This window comes from Vanacampus margaritifer, chromosome 2 (genome assembly GCF_051991255.1).
Source record: "Vanacampus margaritifer isolate UIUO_Vmar chromosome 2, RoL_Vmar_1.0, whole genome shotgun sequence".
Taxonomy (NCBI): Eukaryota; Metazoa; Chordata; class Actinopteri; order Syngnathiformes; family Syngnathidae; genus Vanacampus; species Vanacampus margaritifer.
Window position 1 is genome coordinate 19,228,683 of NC_135433.1, and position 18,319 is coordinate 19,247,001.

At 40.2% G+C, this 18,319-nt stretch overlaps 1 protein-coding gene across 1 annotated transcript in view; it reads left to right on the forward strand.

Annotated features, from left to right (window-relative positions):
• Positions 1-36: 36 nt before the first annotated feature.
• The window catches only part of lmx1al (LIM homeobox transcription factor 1, alpha-like), a 29,312-nt gene continuing 11,029 nt past the window's right edge, over positions 37-18,319 (forward strand). Inside the window, exons 1-3 of the mRNA XM_077559169.1 lie at positions 37-510; positions 1,788-1,879; positions 3,267-3,459. Coding sequence (XP_077415295.1) covers positions 470-510; positions 1,788-1,879; positions 3,267-3,459 — 326 coding nt within the window. The 5' untranslated portion in view covers positions 37-469. The remainder of the gene's footprint in view (positions 511-1,787; positions 1,880-3,266; positions 3,460-18,319) is intronic.

The following is an 18,319-nucleotide window of genomic DNA, read 5'->3' on the forward strand; positions in this document are numbered from 1 at the left end:
CAACTTTCACATTAGTTTTTACTTGAATTTTTAAACATTATTCAACTAAATATTAGGTATTTTTTTTTGCACTATACTGCAAACTAAGAAAAAAATAATGACGTTATAGCACTCAAATAGTTGGATTCCCTGCCCAAACCCTCAAACATCCTAAAGTTCATCAATCAATTTCATGTCTCCCACCTTTGGCTTGCCTCCCTCTCCTTGCAGTCCGTCCACATCCCTCCCTCTGTCTGCATGCATGCTCTCCCCCTTTTTTTTGTCCCACTCCACGCACAAAACACGCAAGAGGAGAGGCGGCTAGGCTGCTAGACAAGAAAGAGGAGGAGGAGAGACAATAGCCTGTCTGCAGCGTGGAGTGGAGCGTGGAGTGTCGTCATGGATGTTTAGTTAGGCGAGACGCAAGGACGGCGAGTGTGCAGGTGAAAGCGGTCCGTGGACACATCTGGAAGTTGGCGCGTTGTTTTTCATGTTGCCCACCGAGATACCAGGAGTGTGTTTCACCACAAGGTAAGCTATTAAGATACGTGCAACAGGGTGGCACATTTTACTCACTTATTGATTTTTTTATTTGACTTGATAATACAACAAAATGTGCACAAAATTCTTAGCTAGAAACTAATTAAAAGCCCCTTAAATTGTGCGGGTTTTGTACGCCTATTATTATAATTAAACACTTATTAATGTTACACTTGTAAAAAAAAAAAATCGGCACTATTTTCTTTTATTCCCTGAAATGCTTCTTTTGTAAATTATTTGAGAATTGTATATTTTCTTTTCATTACACCTGACGGCTATTTTTTCCCTCTCGTTTAGTGTCAACATGCAATTATCGGTGCAACACTAATGTGCCCCTCGTGTATTTTTTTTTACCCCACCACCCCCCAAGCCTCCAGTTAGTCATAAAAGCCAAATCAGATTACGCTTGAATTTCCATAACTCATTTCTTTTATCGTATTTTATTGTTTCTTTACATAATGTGGCAATTAAACAGGCAATCATCAGCCCGTATCTAATAATTATGGATAGGAAATAATTGTCTCATGTCAATAATGAGGCAAACATCAAAATGGATGCTCAGTACAATTTGATTACAGGAGGTGAATATTACGGGATGATAACGACGAACGATAGTGGCATCAAAGGTAGTGATACACTTTATTTATTTTATTTATAATTTTGTATCAGTAAGAATTAAGCTGATGCCATTCTGAAGTATATACGCTTTACATTTTATGTGTAAAATTGTGTTATATTTATGAGAAGTATTTGAAATATGATTTAAAATCCCTCCAGGGAATTAAATAAATAATGCAGGAAAAATTATCGTGGATTATGCAATGAAAACTAATTAAAAAACAAACAAAAACATATTTAGTTAGGCGTGAGTGTTTTTGTTTGTTTGTTTTTTTGTGTGCTATTAAAAAGGTACACAATCCAATGAGTTATTATTACTTTCACAATTGAACTTCATGAAGTTAATTCTGCATGTAGGACCCCCCCCCCCCCATCCTCTATTCCTGAAAATTTGTAATGCATGTTTTGCACCATATCGTCATGTGAAGTTTTTACGGTGTACATTTCAATTTCATCCTCGGAGGATCTAACTTAGAATGTTGCAGCTGCACGTTTACATATTCAAATTCCTTAGGCTCGCCTATCTCATTTAGGCCCACTTTTAGTAATGAATTTTATCTGGTGATTTTTTAAAAAAAATAATATTTGGAACGAAAAACCATTTTGCATGTTTTTCTATTCTTTTCTTTTTCTTCTTTTTTTTTGCACAGCGACCACACTGAGGCAAGGAGAGAAGGCATGAAAACGGAGGAGAGTCAACAGTCGTGTCTGCAGCAGCCTCCATCTTCAACACCTTTTGTTGGTGAGTGACTGACTCACGCCGACGAGTATCTAAATCAATTAAAAAAAAATATATATATATATATATTTTTTTTTTTAAGTATCTACAACTTGTCCAAAAAGGCCTGCAACTACAACGACAACCTTCCCTTAGTTTGACTTCGAAGGGCCTTGTTATTTATATGCACTGCTTCTGTAATACTAAAATACCATGCACGTGCATGTTAGAGCGGAAATTAAAACCAATACCTAATAATAATAATAATAATAATAATAATAATAATAATAATAATCATTTAAGAATTGTATATAGTTTATTGATGGATAGTGAATAAACAACACTTGACATATTTTCCAACTATTAGGCCTGTTAACGAAAAACGTTAAAAACGATGCAATCAAAATGAATGTAATCACAAGGAGTGGAGACTTGATGGAAAAGATTTAAAGATTTGTAGAAAAATGTGCCCATGTGTTTGTGAGTGGGGGTTTCCAATTTTTATATATGATTGGCCTAATATGGATCCTATTGTCATTGTTAGAATGAAATAAATTGCACACTAATGCGTCGCAATTAACGAGTGTTTCTAATGTTTCACTTAAGTTAGAAAATATTATATAATCACTACAATGGTAATGACAAATCTGTAATATTTTGCTCACCTTAGCCACACGAAGAAGTGCAATTTGTTTTCATTTTATATGTTCAATAGCAAAAAGTGCTACTTCTATATCACAAGTAAAGGATGTTTGTGATATTTTGCATTTTGTATAGGCCTATTTTGTGCATAACCAAAATGTTAACCATGATGTGATGCAGTTCAAACTACAACCACAAGCGTGTTTTTTTTTTTGTGTGTGGGGATAGCTCGTGCGGGTGTTACTACAGTAATAGCCACTGTGCCACTGTGAAACTGTACAGGGGTCCTGATTTCATTTACAGTGTTTCTGTTAATGTAATGACGAGTTTTATGTTGACAAGTATGGCGCCTTCGACGTACGTGAAATTCGTCGCCGTCATATAGGCACGGGGCTCGGTCGTAAACCGATGACCCAATTAAATTCTGATTTATTTTATTTTTATTTTTGGAAGGGATTTACAATTATAACAGACTGTTTACATTTGATTGTTTCATATTCATACACAACAAACACACAAACATACAAAAACATACAAAACATTCCCCTTATAATATGAACTAAAATATAATTTTACTGCTGCTTTGACGTTTACGTACACTATCATGATCGTACTTTGTCAGACTAGGACTGAGTCATTGCTTATACCGTCGTATGTCGGGACTGTTGCTGCCTCTATAGCCTATGCTATATTAAACTAAGGATTTTTGTGTTGGGATTTATTGATTTGTAGTATTGTAACTTTTCTTGGCTCCGGGTGGGCCACGCAGGTCCGGAGTACTCTGGCGGAGGCGGTGAGGTGTGCGCAGGCTGCTCGTCTCCGATCGCCGACCGCTTCCTGCTGCGCGTCAACGAGCGCTCGTGGCACGAGTCGTGCGTCAAGTGCACGGTGTGCATGAGCGCGCTCACGGGGACCTGCTACTGCCGGGACCGACTGCTCTATTGCAAGCCCGACTATGAGAAGTAAGGATCACATCACAAATCGCACATGCAGGGAATGCACGGAAAGTCGTCACTTGGTTTGCATAGTGGGGCAGCGGCGTGGGGGTGGAGGGCAGTGCAGGGGAAATCCACCCCTGGTGCTCCACTTAACTATCACAACAAATAAGACCTTGAGAGTCATTTGACTGGAGTGTAATTAACTGTGGCTGCCTTCTTTATGTTTATACAATTCGGCTATACAATAATATACAATGAATATGAAAAGTCAACACACCCAGGTGCATTTTTTGTACCTAAAAAAAGAAAATACACCAGAATAAATCATTTTAAACCTTTTCCCACTGTAAATATGACTAACAACCTATAACACACAAATGATATTTAAAAAAAATAAAAAATAATTTCCAAAGGGGAAGTAAAATAAACAACTGAGATAACGTGGTTGCACAATTGTGTACACCATGTAACGCTGGCTTTAGAAAGCACCAATCACATTCAAACTCATGTTAAATGTGTCTCAACACACACCTTCCACTAATTAAACTGCCTCTGATTAACCTTGAATCAATTTCAGATGATCTAGTAGGCTTTTCCTGCCATATATGTTTTGCTTTTCAGAAGGATTTGTGTTAACATTAACTTCTATTTGGAACTGTTCATAAATCCCTCCACCTTGACTAAGGCCCAAGTTTCAGCTGAAGAAAAACAGCTCCATAAAACAGCTCAACTTTATTTGGAGTTCATCAGAGGCCCTTAAGCATGAATTCAAATAGGCTCGGTAAATACTAAACTTTAAGAGGGTGTGCACACTTGTGCAACCACACTATCACAGTTGTTTTTTCCCCACTTCTCCTCTCCAAAAGATCACAATAGTGACAAGAAAATACTTGATTTTTTTTTCTTTCTTTCCCGGAGGTCTCATTTCAATCGGACTGGTATTTGAACAGGGGTGTGTAGACTTTTAATATCCATGTTGTATATTTACAATAGTAAAAACACACATTCAATCCCAGGGGCCTTGTACTCTTGTCTTTTCATCACATGCTGAACTAAAGACACACAAGAAAAAAATAAATAAACTACAAACAAATAGCATATTATTTAAACAGCAATTGCTTATTTTTGTGCATTTTCAATCAAGATGTGATTCTAAACAGTTTATTCAAATGAATAGAGAAAAATGTTTGACAGGTAGTAATTAACCGACAGTATATTAAAACTGTGTCATACATGATACCTGCATGTATGATCTGCTTTACACAGCAGAGTGTAAAATGAATTTCCCACTTGAGGGATTGTAATCAGAAAACAATGAAATCAAAATGAAATTGCATAGAATGGCAGACGTAGTATTCTACACATAAGTTTCACTTGAAGAAAACTGATCGTGAATTTAGGTGTGGGGAAAGCCATATAATAAAAACATACATGAAAAATAAATTTTTAATTACCCTGGGGAAACATACAGGTCTTTGCAGGGATGTTTTTAAATCAAATATCACACGATATTCTACAAACTGTGGCGCAAGCGTCACTTAGAGTGTAAAAAATATAAATTGCATTGCAAGTGTATAATTAAGTCTGAATTATCTGTTATTTTATGCATGGGAACTTAGGTTAGGATTTTATTAAGCGTCGACTGGTTTGTTCACGTTGTCTTTTTTGTTTAGATGGCAGGGAGGAGATGCCATACATAAATAAACAACTAGTGTAATACACAATGCAAACACACAATTGTCATTCCAGATGTTCTGCACGGAGTGTTTCTCATTTCCCAGGGTTGCATTTTTGCTAGGTTATGTATACAGTAGTGTGTGCGTGCGTGCGAGCGTGCGCGCGTGTCTGTGTGTTCAGTGCAGTGCATCGCTGCTATCAATGTTTTGAAAAGTGTCAGACGGCATCCAGCAGCTCCCACTGTACCTGACATCTGGAGGAGCGAGCGAGGGCTAGATGAGGCGTAGCGAAAGAGGAGAAAAGGGGAACTGGCTGCTGATGAAAGTCCCATTGTATGACGTTTATCTTGAGGGGAATGAGTGGGAATGGTGCAAGTGTAGCTTATCAAAAATGACGCTGTTTTTTTTTTTTTTTTATTCCTGGGAGTGAAAAAGCGTATTTGTTCCCTTCATGTAATGATTGTAGTCGTAAAGCGAGATTAATAGCCGGAGGCTCATTCACAACACGGTTGATTAAGTCCTCCTGTATGCATTCCATATGGATTGCTGCCTTGTTTTTTTGTTGTGTCTGTGCCAGACTTGGCACTCGGTGCAGCCTGTGACCTTCAGTGGATAAGCAACAATGTCTCCTTGTTTCCCTTGCATGAACGCTCTCCATCAGTGCCTCCCATCTGTGTGTGCCATAGAGGTCTGGAGATTATATAGGGAAAAGTTTTATAATGCTTGTATGTAGTTGTGTTTACACCTCAGAAGCACATCGAAGCACAGCTCACGATATAATACAAGACTGCCATTAAAAATATACAGCAATATGTTTATTACTGTGTTTGTAGTTGACTTTTGTTTAGTTACTTCCTGTTCAATTTCAAGCATGAGACTTTTTCACAGAGGCGGCAAATCCAGGTCCAGAAAGTAAAAACCCTGCCACAGTTTGGTTTTCGTCCCTGGTGCTAGCTAGCTAGCAGGTAAACGAGCACCTTGGGAGATAGCTATAGGGAGCTAGCTAACTAGCACCTGAGGCTAAAGGCAAACTGTGGCAGGGTTTTTACTTTCTGGTCCTGGATTTGCCACCTCTGCTTTTTCGTATGTCTTGTTATGACACATAACATTACTATAACCCAAAAAGAATAAACCACAAAACAACCCTTTTTGAACCAATTTGGGTTATTTTTGACCAAACTGGTTTCAGAGCGCAGGCATTAAAGGGATACTTGCCTCACTGAACCATTGTCAGCAGTAAAAAGTTGATATTTTGTGCAGAATTAATTTGACAACTTCATTATTTTTCACGTACAATTAACACCTGTAAAACACATTTTTTCCCCACTTGCTGTCGATTGAAGATGACATCACCTATAACGACCAATCACGGCTCACTTGTTTTCTGGGTTTGGTCAGCAAACTGAGCCATGATTAGTCGTTACCTGTTTCCGGAGCACAGGTGATGCCATCTTTAGTCAACAGCAAGTGGCAAAATTATTTTTTAAAGGTATTAATTTGTCATGAAAAATAATAAAGGTATCACATTAATTATAGGCAAAATATTTTCTTCTTACTCTTGAAAATGACTCATTGAGTCAAGTTTCCCTTTAACAGATATCGTTAGCTCAATAGCATAATTAACTATAAGTCATTTTTTAACGTTTTCAGAAAACAAGAAAAAAGAAGATAACAAATGAAAAGATTACCAGGATGAATAAGAAACAAAAACACAAGACAAAAAAAAGAAAAATTGTTTTGTTTTGTTTTTATTGATCTTGTGATGGTAAGATAAAAAATGACTTAGGCAATTGTGCTAATAGGCTAGCAAAACACAGTATTTGCAGATCCTGTGGTATTATGACAACAAAAGGACAATCAAAACAAGTATTTTCCTTGTGCTATGGAATAACAGGAAGTGTTTATTCTTCTGTTTCTTAATTTATTATGGAAATGAGGGGATTTAGCATCATGAATGAAGCTTTAACTAGAGCCTTCCACCTATATATAATACATATGGTATATTCCCAGCGGGAACACTCACAGTGCATCAGTCTTACAGGCTAACCAGCCACAAACTTTTATATAAAACTCTTTTATTTTGTCATTGATAAAGTTCATAAAACTTTATTGAAACTAGAATGATGCTGGGGCTTTTAAGAGGATGGAGGCGGGCACAAGCCTCTAGTGAAAATTTTGGATTAAACTACAGTGGTGCCTTGAGATATGAGTGGAATAGCCATCTATAATATTGTATTAAAAAAACTATACAACTTGTGCATCATGATTAATTCATTGCAGACCCTTCTGATGCGCACGTCTTGGCCACCGAGAGGCAGTATAACACAATCATGCAGGCATAAACAAAGATGAGTTTCAAAATTACTGTAAGTGACTCAGGATGCTTATGCTGACATAGTCTAACTAAATTTCACCTTTGCTCTATTCCCTGTAAAACTCAAAGAGTCTGATGAGACTATTTTGCAGTATAGTGTGATCCCAGCATCATAACAAAAGTGCTGCTTAAGTAAATAGGCCTCCTGACAGCCGTTACCTTCCTCCAGTGTAGGTCAGCCGCACGGTTCCCTGCCAAGCTGCGAGGTTTAAAGCCAGCGTTTCCTGGTCAATGATGTTGAGCGCGGACAGAATGAGCCTGCAAGCCCTCCTCGTAAGCTCCATAAAGGCAACCCGGGCCCCGTGGAAAAACAGGTCGCCGGGGGTTGATATTCACCAAAGCTCGGGTTTAATAGCTCACTCTGTGTGGGGTGGAGGCCGCTCACGCTACATTTTAGCCTTATAAACTCACACAGAGGGAGATCCCACCGGCAGAGTAATCCAATCTGCCTCTTCTGACCACAAAGCTGCAGCAAAGTCTACCCAGGACTTCATTCTCTTTTGAGGTAGTAGCAGAGCCGTGCTTTGAATTAAGTGAAGCACACGCATACTGAAAATCAGGCTGAATTTCAGCAGTTTCCTGCTTTTAATCCAAAAGTCAACAAAAATCAGATTATCAAATGTCGCTGAAAGATTATCCTGAGTGATTATCATGTGGTGTGGGGTGAGTTAAGAGTGAAGTTTTTCCCATTCTGGTCAAAATGAGCAAAAATCAGATGATCGAATCTTCAAATGATTATCCTGATTCGCTATCCTGTGGGATGGGGTATTCTAAGACAGATTTATTATTATTATTATTAATCAGTCTGGACAATAATCGTAAATTATACATTTGTTCAATATTTATGATGGCAATCCGATCAAAGTAACAAGGAGAAGATTTTGTACCTTGAGGGACAGGAATGGGCTTCAAGCTGTCTTCAGACATATTGATAATTGGTCTAAATAATCAATTATTGAATGAAATATTATCTGACCGATTATCCGGAGGTGCGGAGTGTCTTAGGCTAAGATCCATCCATCTATCCATTTACTACCGCTTATCCGAGGTTGGGTTGTGGAGGCAGCAGCTTTAGGAGGGAAACCCAAACTTCCCTCTCCCCAGCCACTTCAACCAGCTCCTCCAGCGGGATCCAAAGGTGTTCCCAGGCCAGCCGAGAGACATAGTCTCTACAGCGTGTCCTGGGTCATTCCCGGGGCCTCCCGCCGGTGGGATATGCCCGGACCACCTCTTCAGGGAGGCGTCCAGGAGGCATCCGAACCAAATGCCCGAGCCTCCTCTATTGGTTCCTCTCAACGTGGAGGAGTAGCGGCTCGAAACTCAGTCCCTCCCTTATGACCGAGCTTCTCACCCAATCTCTAATGGAGAGCCCGGACACCCTGGGGAGGAAACTCATTTCAGCCGCTTGTATCCGGGATCTTGTTCTTTTGGTCACAACCCACAGCTCGTGACCATAGGTGAGGGTAGGGACATAGATTGACGGGTAAATCTTCATCACCACAGACCGATACAGAGTCCGCATCACTGCAGACGCTGCACCAACCCGCCTGTCGATCTCCCGCTCTCTCTTACCGTCACTCGTGAACAAGACTCCAAGATACTTAAACTTCTCCACTTGGGGCAGGATCTCCTCCGCAACCCGGAGAGGACACGCCACCCTTTTCCAACTGAGGACCATGGTCTCGGATTTGGAGGTGCTGATCTTCATCCCAACCGCTTCACACTGGGCTGCGAACCGTTCCAGTGAGAGTTGGAGATCACGGCTTGATGAAGCCAACAGCACCACATCATATGCAAAAAGTAGAGATGCAATACTGAGACCACCAAACCGGACCCCCTCAACGCTTCGGCTGTGCCTAGAAATTCTGTCTATAAAAGCAATGTACAGAATCGGTGACAAAGGGAAGCCTTGACGGAGTTCAACTCTCACTGGAAACAAATTTGACTTATTGCCGGCAATGCGGACCAAACTCTGACATCGGTCGTACAGGGACCGAACAGCCCGTATCAGGGGGCTCGGTACCCCGTACTCCCGAAGCACCCCCCACAGGACTCCCCGAGGGACACGGTCAAACGCCTTCTCCAAGTCTGCAAAGCACATGTAGACTGGTTGAGCGAACTCCCATGCACACTTGAGGATCCTGCCGAGGGTGTAGAGCTGGTCCACTGTTCCGCGGCCGGGACGAAAACCACACTGCTCCTCCTGAATCCGAGATTCGACTTCCCGACGGACCCTCCTCTCCAGCACCCCTGAATAGACCTTATCAGGGATGCTGAAGAATGTGGTCCCTTTATAGTTGGAGTACACCCTCCGGTCCCCCTTCTTAAAAAGGGTGACCACCACCCCGGTCTGCCAATCCAGGGGCACTGTCCCCAATGTCCATGCGATGTTGTAGAGGCGTGTCAACCACGACTGCCCCACAACAATCAGAACCTTTAGGAACTCCGGGCGGATCTCATCCACCCCTTGAGCTTTCCAACCACCTCAGTGACTTTGTCCCCAAAGATAGGAGAGCCGACCTTGGAGACTCCAGACTCTGTTTCCTCAAAGGAAGACGTGTCGGTGGAATTGAGGAGGTCTTTGAAGTATTTTCCCCACCAAATGTATTTATCCCTGGAGAGGCTATTTAAGTGTTACAGCACTACAGGGTAAAACATTAAGTGATGATTGATGATTTTTTTCTCCTTAATCTGCATACTTGGGGTCAACAATCGTAACAGATCAAACTGTTCAATATTTACAATAGCAAATCCTCATGTGTGTGATCACTGAGTTAGCTGGATTGTAAGGTTATTATAGTTAACAAAAACTGACAAAATAACTCAAATTCAAATTGTTTGAGTTATAAGTGTTATGTATTGTTGAAGGTATTGTTTTTTTGTCTATCTTCAGCGTTATACCACCACATGGATGGTAACAATTCGTTACGCCATCAGGCATTTAGATTGAGACAATGTTTGCGCTTTCAGAACCTTGAAGGTAGAAAAGTAAACAAGTGAACTCGTTTGTTTGGGTTCAATATGAGAAATATTCTTTTGTCTATCTTCTCAGGCAGTAGTCGGATAGAAGCCACCACCATCTTGCCTCCCGGTAGTCGCTACGTCTCTCCTTCTATCTGCCGCCTCATTTGTCACTGTCTGCTTTGCAATCATATTTCTCCAACCTAAAGCTCATTTCCTTTTCAGTGAGATTGATCGCAGCCATGACACCAAACAGTTTATCTCTTGTTTTCTCTTAATGTCGCCGCCCCCTCCTCCTTGTCCTCGTCTACTACTTGCATGCTTTGATGTTCCCTGCAGGGAGTACAATGGGACGTGGGGAGAAGAGGAGGGGTCTGATTGAGAACTACTCTAATTAGCAACAGCTCTTGTGGCTGTCTCAATGACATTCTCGACACGGACTGTGGGGAAATACTATTAACGCGATAGCATGTCAACAAGCTCTCGTTACCGTCAGCTAAACTTGGGCTGACTAGTGAAGATCATTAAGGTGTCAATGTGAATGTACGATATGATTTTTCAGGGCAAAAATGTGAATATCTGCTGTCTGAAGACTAAATTACACTACACAGTTAGTTACGTCGTGTCAGTGTGTCTAGTGACAGTACTTTACATCAGTTGTTGACCACTATTGGATTAGGCTAAAATAACAAGTTTAAAATCTAAAACAGGACTGGACTCCATTTAAACTTAAATTTAATGAAACACTAAATGGTGGGCAGAAGAAAATGGGGGAGCACACTAGCACAGAATGCTAAGTTCTTGCTCTGGCCTTCTTGGCTGGCGACCAAAGTGACCTGGGATAGGCTACAGCACACCGACGACCCAAGTGAGGTCAACTGCTATCTAAAAATGATGGATTGATAGAATTTCAACTTGGTTACGCAAAGAATTGAGTTGACACAGTAAATTCTGTAGAGCAAATGCTATTTAGAATACATTTAGTTTTAGAGTAATATGTACACTTTGAAAAGAGTAAAATAATTTAACATTTTAAATAAAAGTCACACAAGGGTTGAGGAACGAACTCACGACCTTCAACTTGGGAGACTGCCACACTACCACCTGAGCAATGCCCCTCCTACTGTTTGCTTCTATGATCTAAGAGGAGGCCAAAAATATCATTTTTGGTTGTGGAGTTATGAAGATTCCAGCGGACACGAGCGATATATTAATACACAGGAGCAGCTGGGTAGCTCAGGGACTAGATCGGCTCCCAAGCTGATGGTCGTGAATTTGTTCCTCAACCCTTGAGTAACTTATGTTTATTTATTTTTTGATTCTTTATCTGACTCTCTTCCAAGTGTAAATATTACTATAAAAATGAGTCTTTTTTCTAAATAGAGTCATCTTTACTCTACAGAAGTTACTGTGTACTGTGCCACAATCACAAATACATTTACAACTTTCACATTTAGTGATGCCACAGTATAACTACCATTCTTTGTTTACTGCAGATCAGTGGTCATCCAAATGGTGCCCCACGGACCACATGCGTAGTCCGGTGGCTGCTCTAAAAATATCTAACTGGTGATGGGATATTGTGATTTCCCAAAGGAATGTTATACAAGTGATCATTTGAATATGTAAGAGTCTAAAATCATGAACATGATCGGTGTCTTCTCATACATGAATATGATTAATTATTAATACTAAATGTAATTACAGGCAAATTTGTTGTTTCAGAAGTGTGTATCGTACTGGTAGCCCTTCACACTTTGTCGTACTCCGTTTCCAAAAGGTTGGTGAGCCCGGCTGAAGTTCTTTTTCCTAGTTTCTTTATTAGAACACAAAAAAGTTTGAAAAATATCTATAGTGTAAATAAAGTGTCAAGTATTTCGTTTGATCTACATATTTTGTTTCTATTTGGTTAACAATAAAACATCAGGAAACAACTTTTATAGGCTAAAATGGCAGTTATTGTACAGCATCATCTCCCCCTTATGCCTCTCCTGAATGCAATGAAACCCCTCAATTACAGTACAAATATAGTGTTCTTACATGCATAGCAATGTTTGGCTTTTGTTATAAATGTAATTGCATTTGCACCACTAAACCTACCTTTTGTGCATTTCTCACCACCAAAAATTTACTTTAAGTCTTGATGCAGCCTTCTGTATGATTAATCATTTAAAAAAAAAACACACACACAAAGTAAATGCTATCCATCTATCAATTATCTAAACGACTTATCCTCATGAGGGTCACCTTCAAATGAAATATAATTTTGTAAAACCATGCTTCTTAGTGAGCACTGCTGAGAGGCAAGGTAAAAAAATATGCTGGGTTGTTTTTGTAACCCACTCGCTGGGTAGCTGTAGATTTTGAGTAAATTGGGTTACTACATTATTTTTGACATTGGGTTGAAAATTGGATTCGGGTAGGCTGAAGAGCTGAACTCTGGATACTGTTGTTGGCAGCTAGATGGGGCAGTGGGTAAAATTGCTTCTTCTTCTTCTTTTTCTTCTTCTTCTAGTCTGATTTTTAACCACAAGTACCTAAGTGCTTTAACTCATTAGCATGGGTTGTTAGTACCCAATATTAGATCAAAATCTTGCCCCAACGTGCTGGGTCAACTCATCAGTCCAATCTGGATATAAATTACCCCGTTTGATTGGTCCCTTGTTTTGAACCCAGCGCTGGGTTAGCAATTTCACCCAATTTGGGTAACTTTTAACCCAGCAGTTTTAAGAGTGCAAGACCTGCAGTAGATGATAGGTGAAGTTGAGTCCTAAATATGGCAGCGACATGCTGTTGTGATGTTTTTACAGTATTATGAAAGGCCAATTGTCACTTGATGGAGCGAGCACGATGGAGAGGGTGAAGAAGACAAGGTGGATTGTTTTTTTTGGGGGGGGTGGGGGCAGCCTCATCTGTGAGGTTGCGATATTGCCACCAATTTTTGCATATTATGAGACCCCATCATCTTTCACCCCAACACCCCCCCACCCCCCACACACAACAGTTTTATAACAGACAGCTAATAAATGTTTCATGGCAGAACAAGCTGCTCGCCTCGCCTTTATTAAATCTGAGATAATAAAAGCAGAGAGGAAGAGGAGGAAGAGTGTGAGAGAGAATAGAGGAGGTGGGGGAACGGCGTAGACACTTTCCACCGAATCGCTGCATCTCCTGTTTCTGGGGCAACGGGTCCCGCTGTCCCCCGTCACCGCCATCCCAGCACCCCCACTCCCTTGCCCCGCTGCTTCCCGCTCCGCCTGAGACAGACAGGAAATGAGAAGCGGGCAGACAGGATATTGCGTTCTGGTGGCCTGGGGATTAACTGTTTTATCTAAACTAACACGCACACACAGCCACACGCACACACATGTGAGCTAGGTCCTCGCGCATTGCATTAATTTTTGGTAGCATCAGGTGAAAATCAAACATAATCCTGAGAGAAATGACAATACAAGCTGGGTTTTCATTGTCAGCGCTTTGCACTGGAACGTCACGCTTTTACTTCAATATGCTTGATATATAAACTCTGTGCAACATTGAACATATGCAGTGGTGCCTTCAAGTGACTTCATAACGGCTGTGGGGGGGAGGGGGAGGTGGACTGATGGACTGATGGAAAAATAAAGATCAATTAAATATTGGACACTTCTTTTGGTAGATTGACTATTTCCCATGTTCTGCAAATTAATACAATATTTTGGAGTAAGGGAGTTATTGGTAGTTTATGGAATAAAATGAAAATGGTCATTTTATTCAAACATACAGTGGTACCTCTGAGTTTGAACATAATTCGTTCCTGCAAAGTGTTCAAAGTCGGAATTGTTCAACCTCTGAAACGTTTTTTAAAGGAAATAATGTAAATGCAATTAATCCGTTCCCAAGCTCCAAAAACAGAAAATTCCTATTTTAATTGCTGTTTATGTTTTTGACATTTACACCCTGTACAGTATTCAAACAATAAAAAAAAATACCTTACCTATTTTTATTGTGGTGTGATGGCATCAGTGGATGATAAATGCTATGTTAATGCTAGCTTTAGTTTAGTGCTGAGTTTGTGTATTTTACATTGGGCATATTGTTAGCCTACTAAGCGGTCCTTGCGTGCGTTGTTTAACGTCAGGCACGTTGTTGAACAGCTAAGGGGGCTCCTCATGCCAGTATTTACAGAAGTAGTCACAGTAGTAACAACTGCGTGTTAATCTCCTTCCTAATTCCACTGTGGTTCGTAGTACTGTATGTTTTTCTTTGCTGCCACTGGCACTGTTGTCTTTCTTTGGGTCCATGGCAAAGAAAATTGTCGTGAAAAAATCAAAATGCACTCGCGAGTATGGAGCACCTCCGGGAGTATTCACGATCTGACTGGAAATGAGCAGTGCATCGTCTCAACTACCGCAACGTGAGCTTTCGGCATTGCTCTGCTTCATTCGGCTACCCTTTTTCAAAGTACGTTCTGCTTAGCTTGCTTTGCTTGGGTGTTCAAACTCCGAAAATGAGTTCAAACTCCAAGGCATTTTTTACTCTGATTTTTTTGGTTGAAGTCCGAATTGTACGAGTTCCGAAACGTTCAAACTCTGAGGTTTCGCTCTACTTTTACATGGAAAAACAGACAAAACCATAATTTTGCCGTTCTCTTACATTTTTTCAACTCTGCATATTATCACGTTATTTTGCTAGCTAAACGTATTAACATTGTAAATATAACACAGTAAAACACTTACGTAGAACCTTTGCAGAAGAAAATATAATAAATTAAAAAAATATATATTTAACCATGGAAAAAAATTTAGAAAAAAAATAATAATAATTTATATATATATATATATTTTGTAATGCTCTACAATATTTCTGGGATGGACTTAGTGTTGTATATAAAGAGATGGCTTGAGAGATGTAAGTTTGCGTTATCAGGGCAGTAAAGATTGCATTTGTTTATTTTTTTAACTCATTTCGGAAACTTTCATTCAAGCAAGAGGACTGTTTACCATGTTAGTTTATCAGCGTACGCCACGGTGCCCAAACAACAGCATCTGGCCTTGTTTTATGGATGTTTGGGCCTCAGCACCTTATCTGCTTTTCCACAAACTGAGCATTGCTGCTTATGTGACTGTGCATATAGTGTTTTCTGTGTGTGTGTGTGTGTGTGTGTGTGTGTGTGTGTGTGTGTGTGTGTGTGTGTGTGTGTGTGTGTGTGTGTGTGTGTGTGTGTGTGTGTGTGTGTGTGCGCGCGGAAAAAATGTCCTCATAATACACAGAGGCAAACTTGTGTGTGTGTGTGTGTGTGTGTGTGTGTGTGTGCGTGTGTGCGTGTGTGTGTGTGTGTGTGTGTGTGTGTGTGAGTGAGAGGTGGCAGGGGTAGCAAGTATCGTGGGGAATGCTGGGAGATTTTAATAACACAGAAGCAGTGCAGGGAGATTTAATAAACGGAGATGATGTGATTACTGAACCTTGGCTCTCAGCCATTTTGCTTCACAGCGCAATATCCGCTCAACGTGCGCTCACACACACAAACACACACACTCAGACACGCGCACAAGAAAATGGATACCAAAGTAACTTAAAAGTACAACAGTTGCATATCGGTTGTCATTTTCTGGGATTTCTCAAATGATGGCCAATTCTAGTACGGCAGCCATACTACAAGCATATATCTTGAGATATATATCATAATTCTGAAAGATAACTCTGAGACATATACATATTTATGAAATGATTGCATGGTTACAGGCCAGATATTGTTGCACTCAAGACCTTTCTTTGGATTGTGTTATTGTGATTGTATTGTGTGAAATACAGCCATGTACCAGGTAATGCGAAGGCCCTCTTGGAATTTATTTATTTTTTAGTGACAAATGAATCACCTTTTTGGAGGGCTAAAAAAAAAAAAGGTGTGTTTTTTGTTTTTTGCACATCTGTACCAGTGAAAATGTATGTATACCACTATCGATAGCCTAAATTAGGCTATCGATAGCCAAGTTCGGTCCTCGAGAGCCACTATCCAACCTTTTTTCCATGTTTCTCTCCACTAACACACCTGATTGTTATCAGGATTCTGCAAAGCTTGCTGATGAGCTGATTATTAGATTCAGCTGCGCTGAAGGAGGGAGACATGGAAAACAGGCTGGATGATGGCTCTGAAGAACCGAACTTGACCACCCCTGGCCTAAATCTATACTTGGACACGTTAAAATCGTTAGCCAATACAAGCCTGTCGTACGACATGCTATACTATTGTTTACTCCCCGAGTGCTGCGTAAAGTTTGGCAGATAAAAACAGTTAACAAGTACTTTCTGTAGGCAGTTTTTGAACATACCAGTTGTAGTTTACCTCAAAACTAAACCCAATTACAGTTAGCCAAACACATGTTTTGTCTAAGCTTTGTCTCGACTGACTTGATGTTAGCATGTATCCTAAAAAGGTAGGTGACGTGAAATTATCACTTTTTTGCCTATGCTGTCCTATTTGGGTCATGCCGTCAAAGTTTGACAAATATTCAGAGGATTTGCCATGAAAAAGGGGTTGCAAGGACCAGTTTATCACTACATACAAAGTGGAGGAAATAAGTACTTGATCCCCTGCTGATTTTGAACGTTTTTATACAAAAAAAAAAATGAAGAGTCTCAGAAATACTGATGTAAGCAGGTGGTTAGATAGGGCGTTAGTTTTTCCCAACTGTCCCTAAACGCATCAGCCCCGTCTTAACCGTCCCACTCTGCCTGCCGACTAATTAAGTTAACGTGAAACACCGGTGCACGCCATTCTTTTTTCTTCACACTTCAATATCCAATTCAAACATAAACGGTGCTGTCAAACAAGACACAAGAAAAAGAAAACACTGAAAAAAAAGGGAGAAAAAAAAGGTCTAATCGGACAGTAAACTTTTTAAGTCATTAAATACGGACAAGGCTTGCTTTGTCTTTGTAAATCAGTCATAAATCCGTGCTGTCGAATCGCGCCGGGAGTGACGTCATACAGCCGACAAATTCGGCCTTTGGAGGACCCAGCCTTGTGAATTTGGACACAAGCGCAGAGTGGTCTGTGAGGGGAAAGTTGCTCCACTGAAACGTCCTGCGTCTGGTTGTGTGTTTGCTGCAACATTTAAGTCTGTCGCTGCTTTTTAGCCAAACTCTCATTTTTGTCGGCCTACGGATCTAAGCTCTCATTACATTGTTTAGTGGTATTTTAGCTAAAAGTAGTATCTTAACTAAAGCACTGATGCACTTTGGCTGGTAGAATCTGTGGTAATTAGTTTTAATAAATTGTTGTTGCCACTACCTATTCTTGTTCATTGTTGCCAGATTAATCCCCACTGTAGTGGGCTTGGTTACACTTATTTCCCTTTTTTATTTTTTATTTCATGTATTTTTTTAAATCTTCCTGATATTCTTTCTATCACAGTTAAAATGAAGCTTCCATAAAAATCTGAGACTGTTCATTTATTTCTTAGAATGAAAACTTTCAAAATCAGCGTGGGATCAAATACTTACTTCCTCCACTGAAGCATTTTTTTTTTATACGTGTAATTATTCATGGCCTCTAACCCCCTCCGCATGATCAGCAAGCCCGCAACTTTTTGAAGCGCTCGTAACGTTGACTGTTCTCCTCCGTCTTTCATGTTCACCTTGTTTGACACGCTGCTTGTACAACACGCTCACTATCACAGGCGCGACTTAACAAAGAAAGGTCATTTCCAGGCCTCCTTCAAGTGCTTTTCTCATCCGTTACTGTTAACTACATTCTTCTTGATCATTTCTGCGTCATATACCCTTGCTTCTTTCATTCAACGCCTTGTAGATACTTGTAGAATCAGAAGTAGCAATCATACATAATTTTTTTCCCTTCATTTTCGGTTCATGGTCACAAGTGAGTGGGATG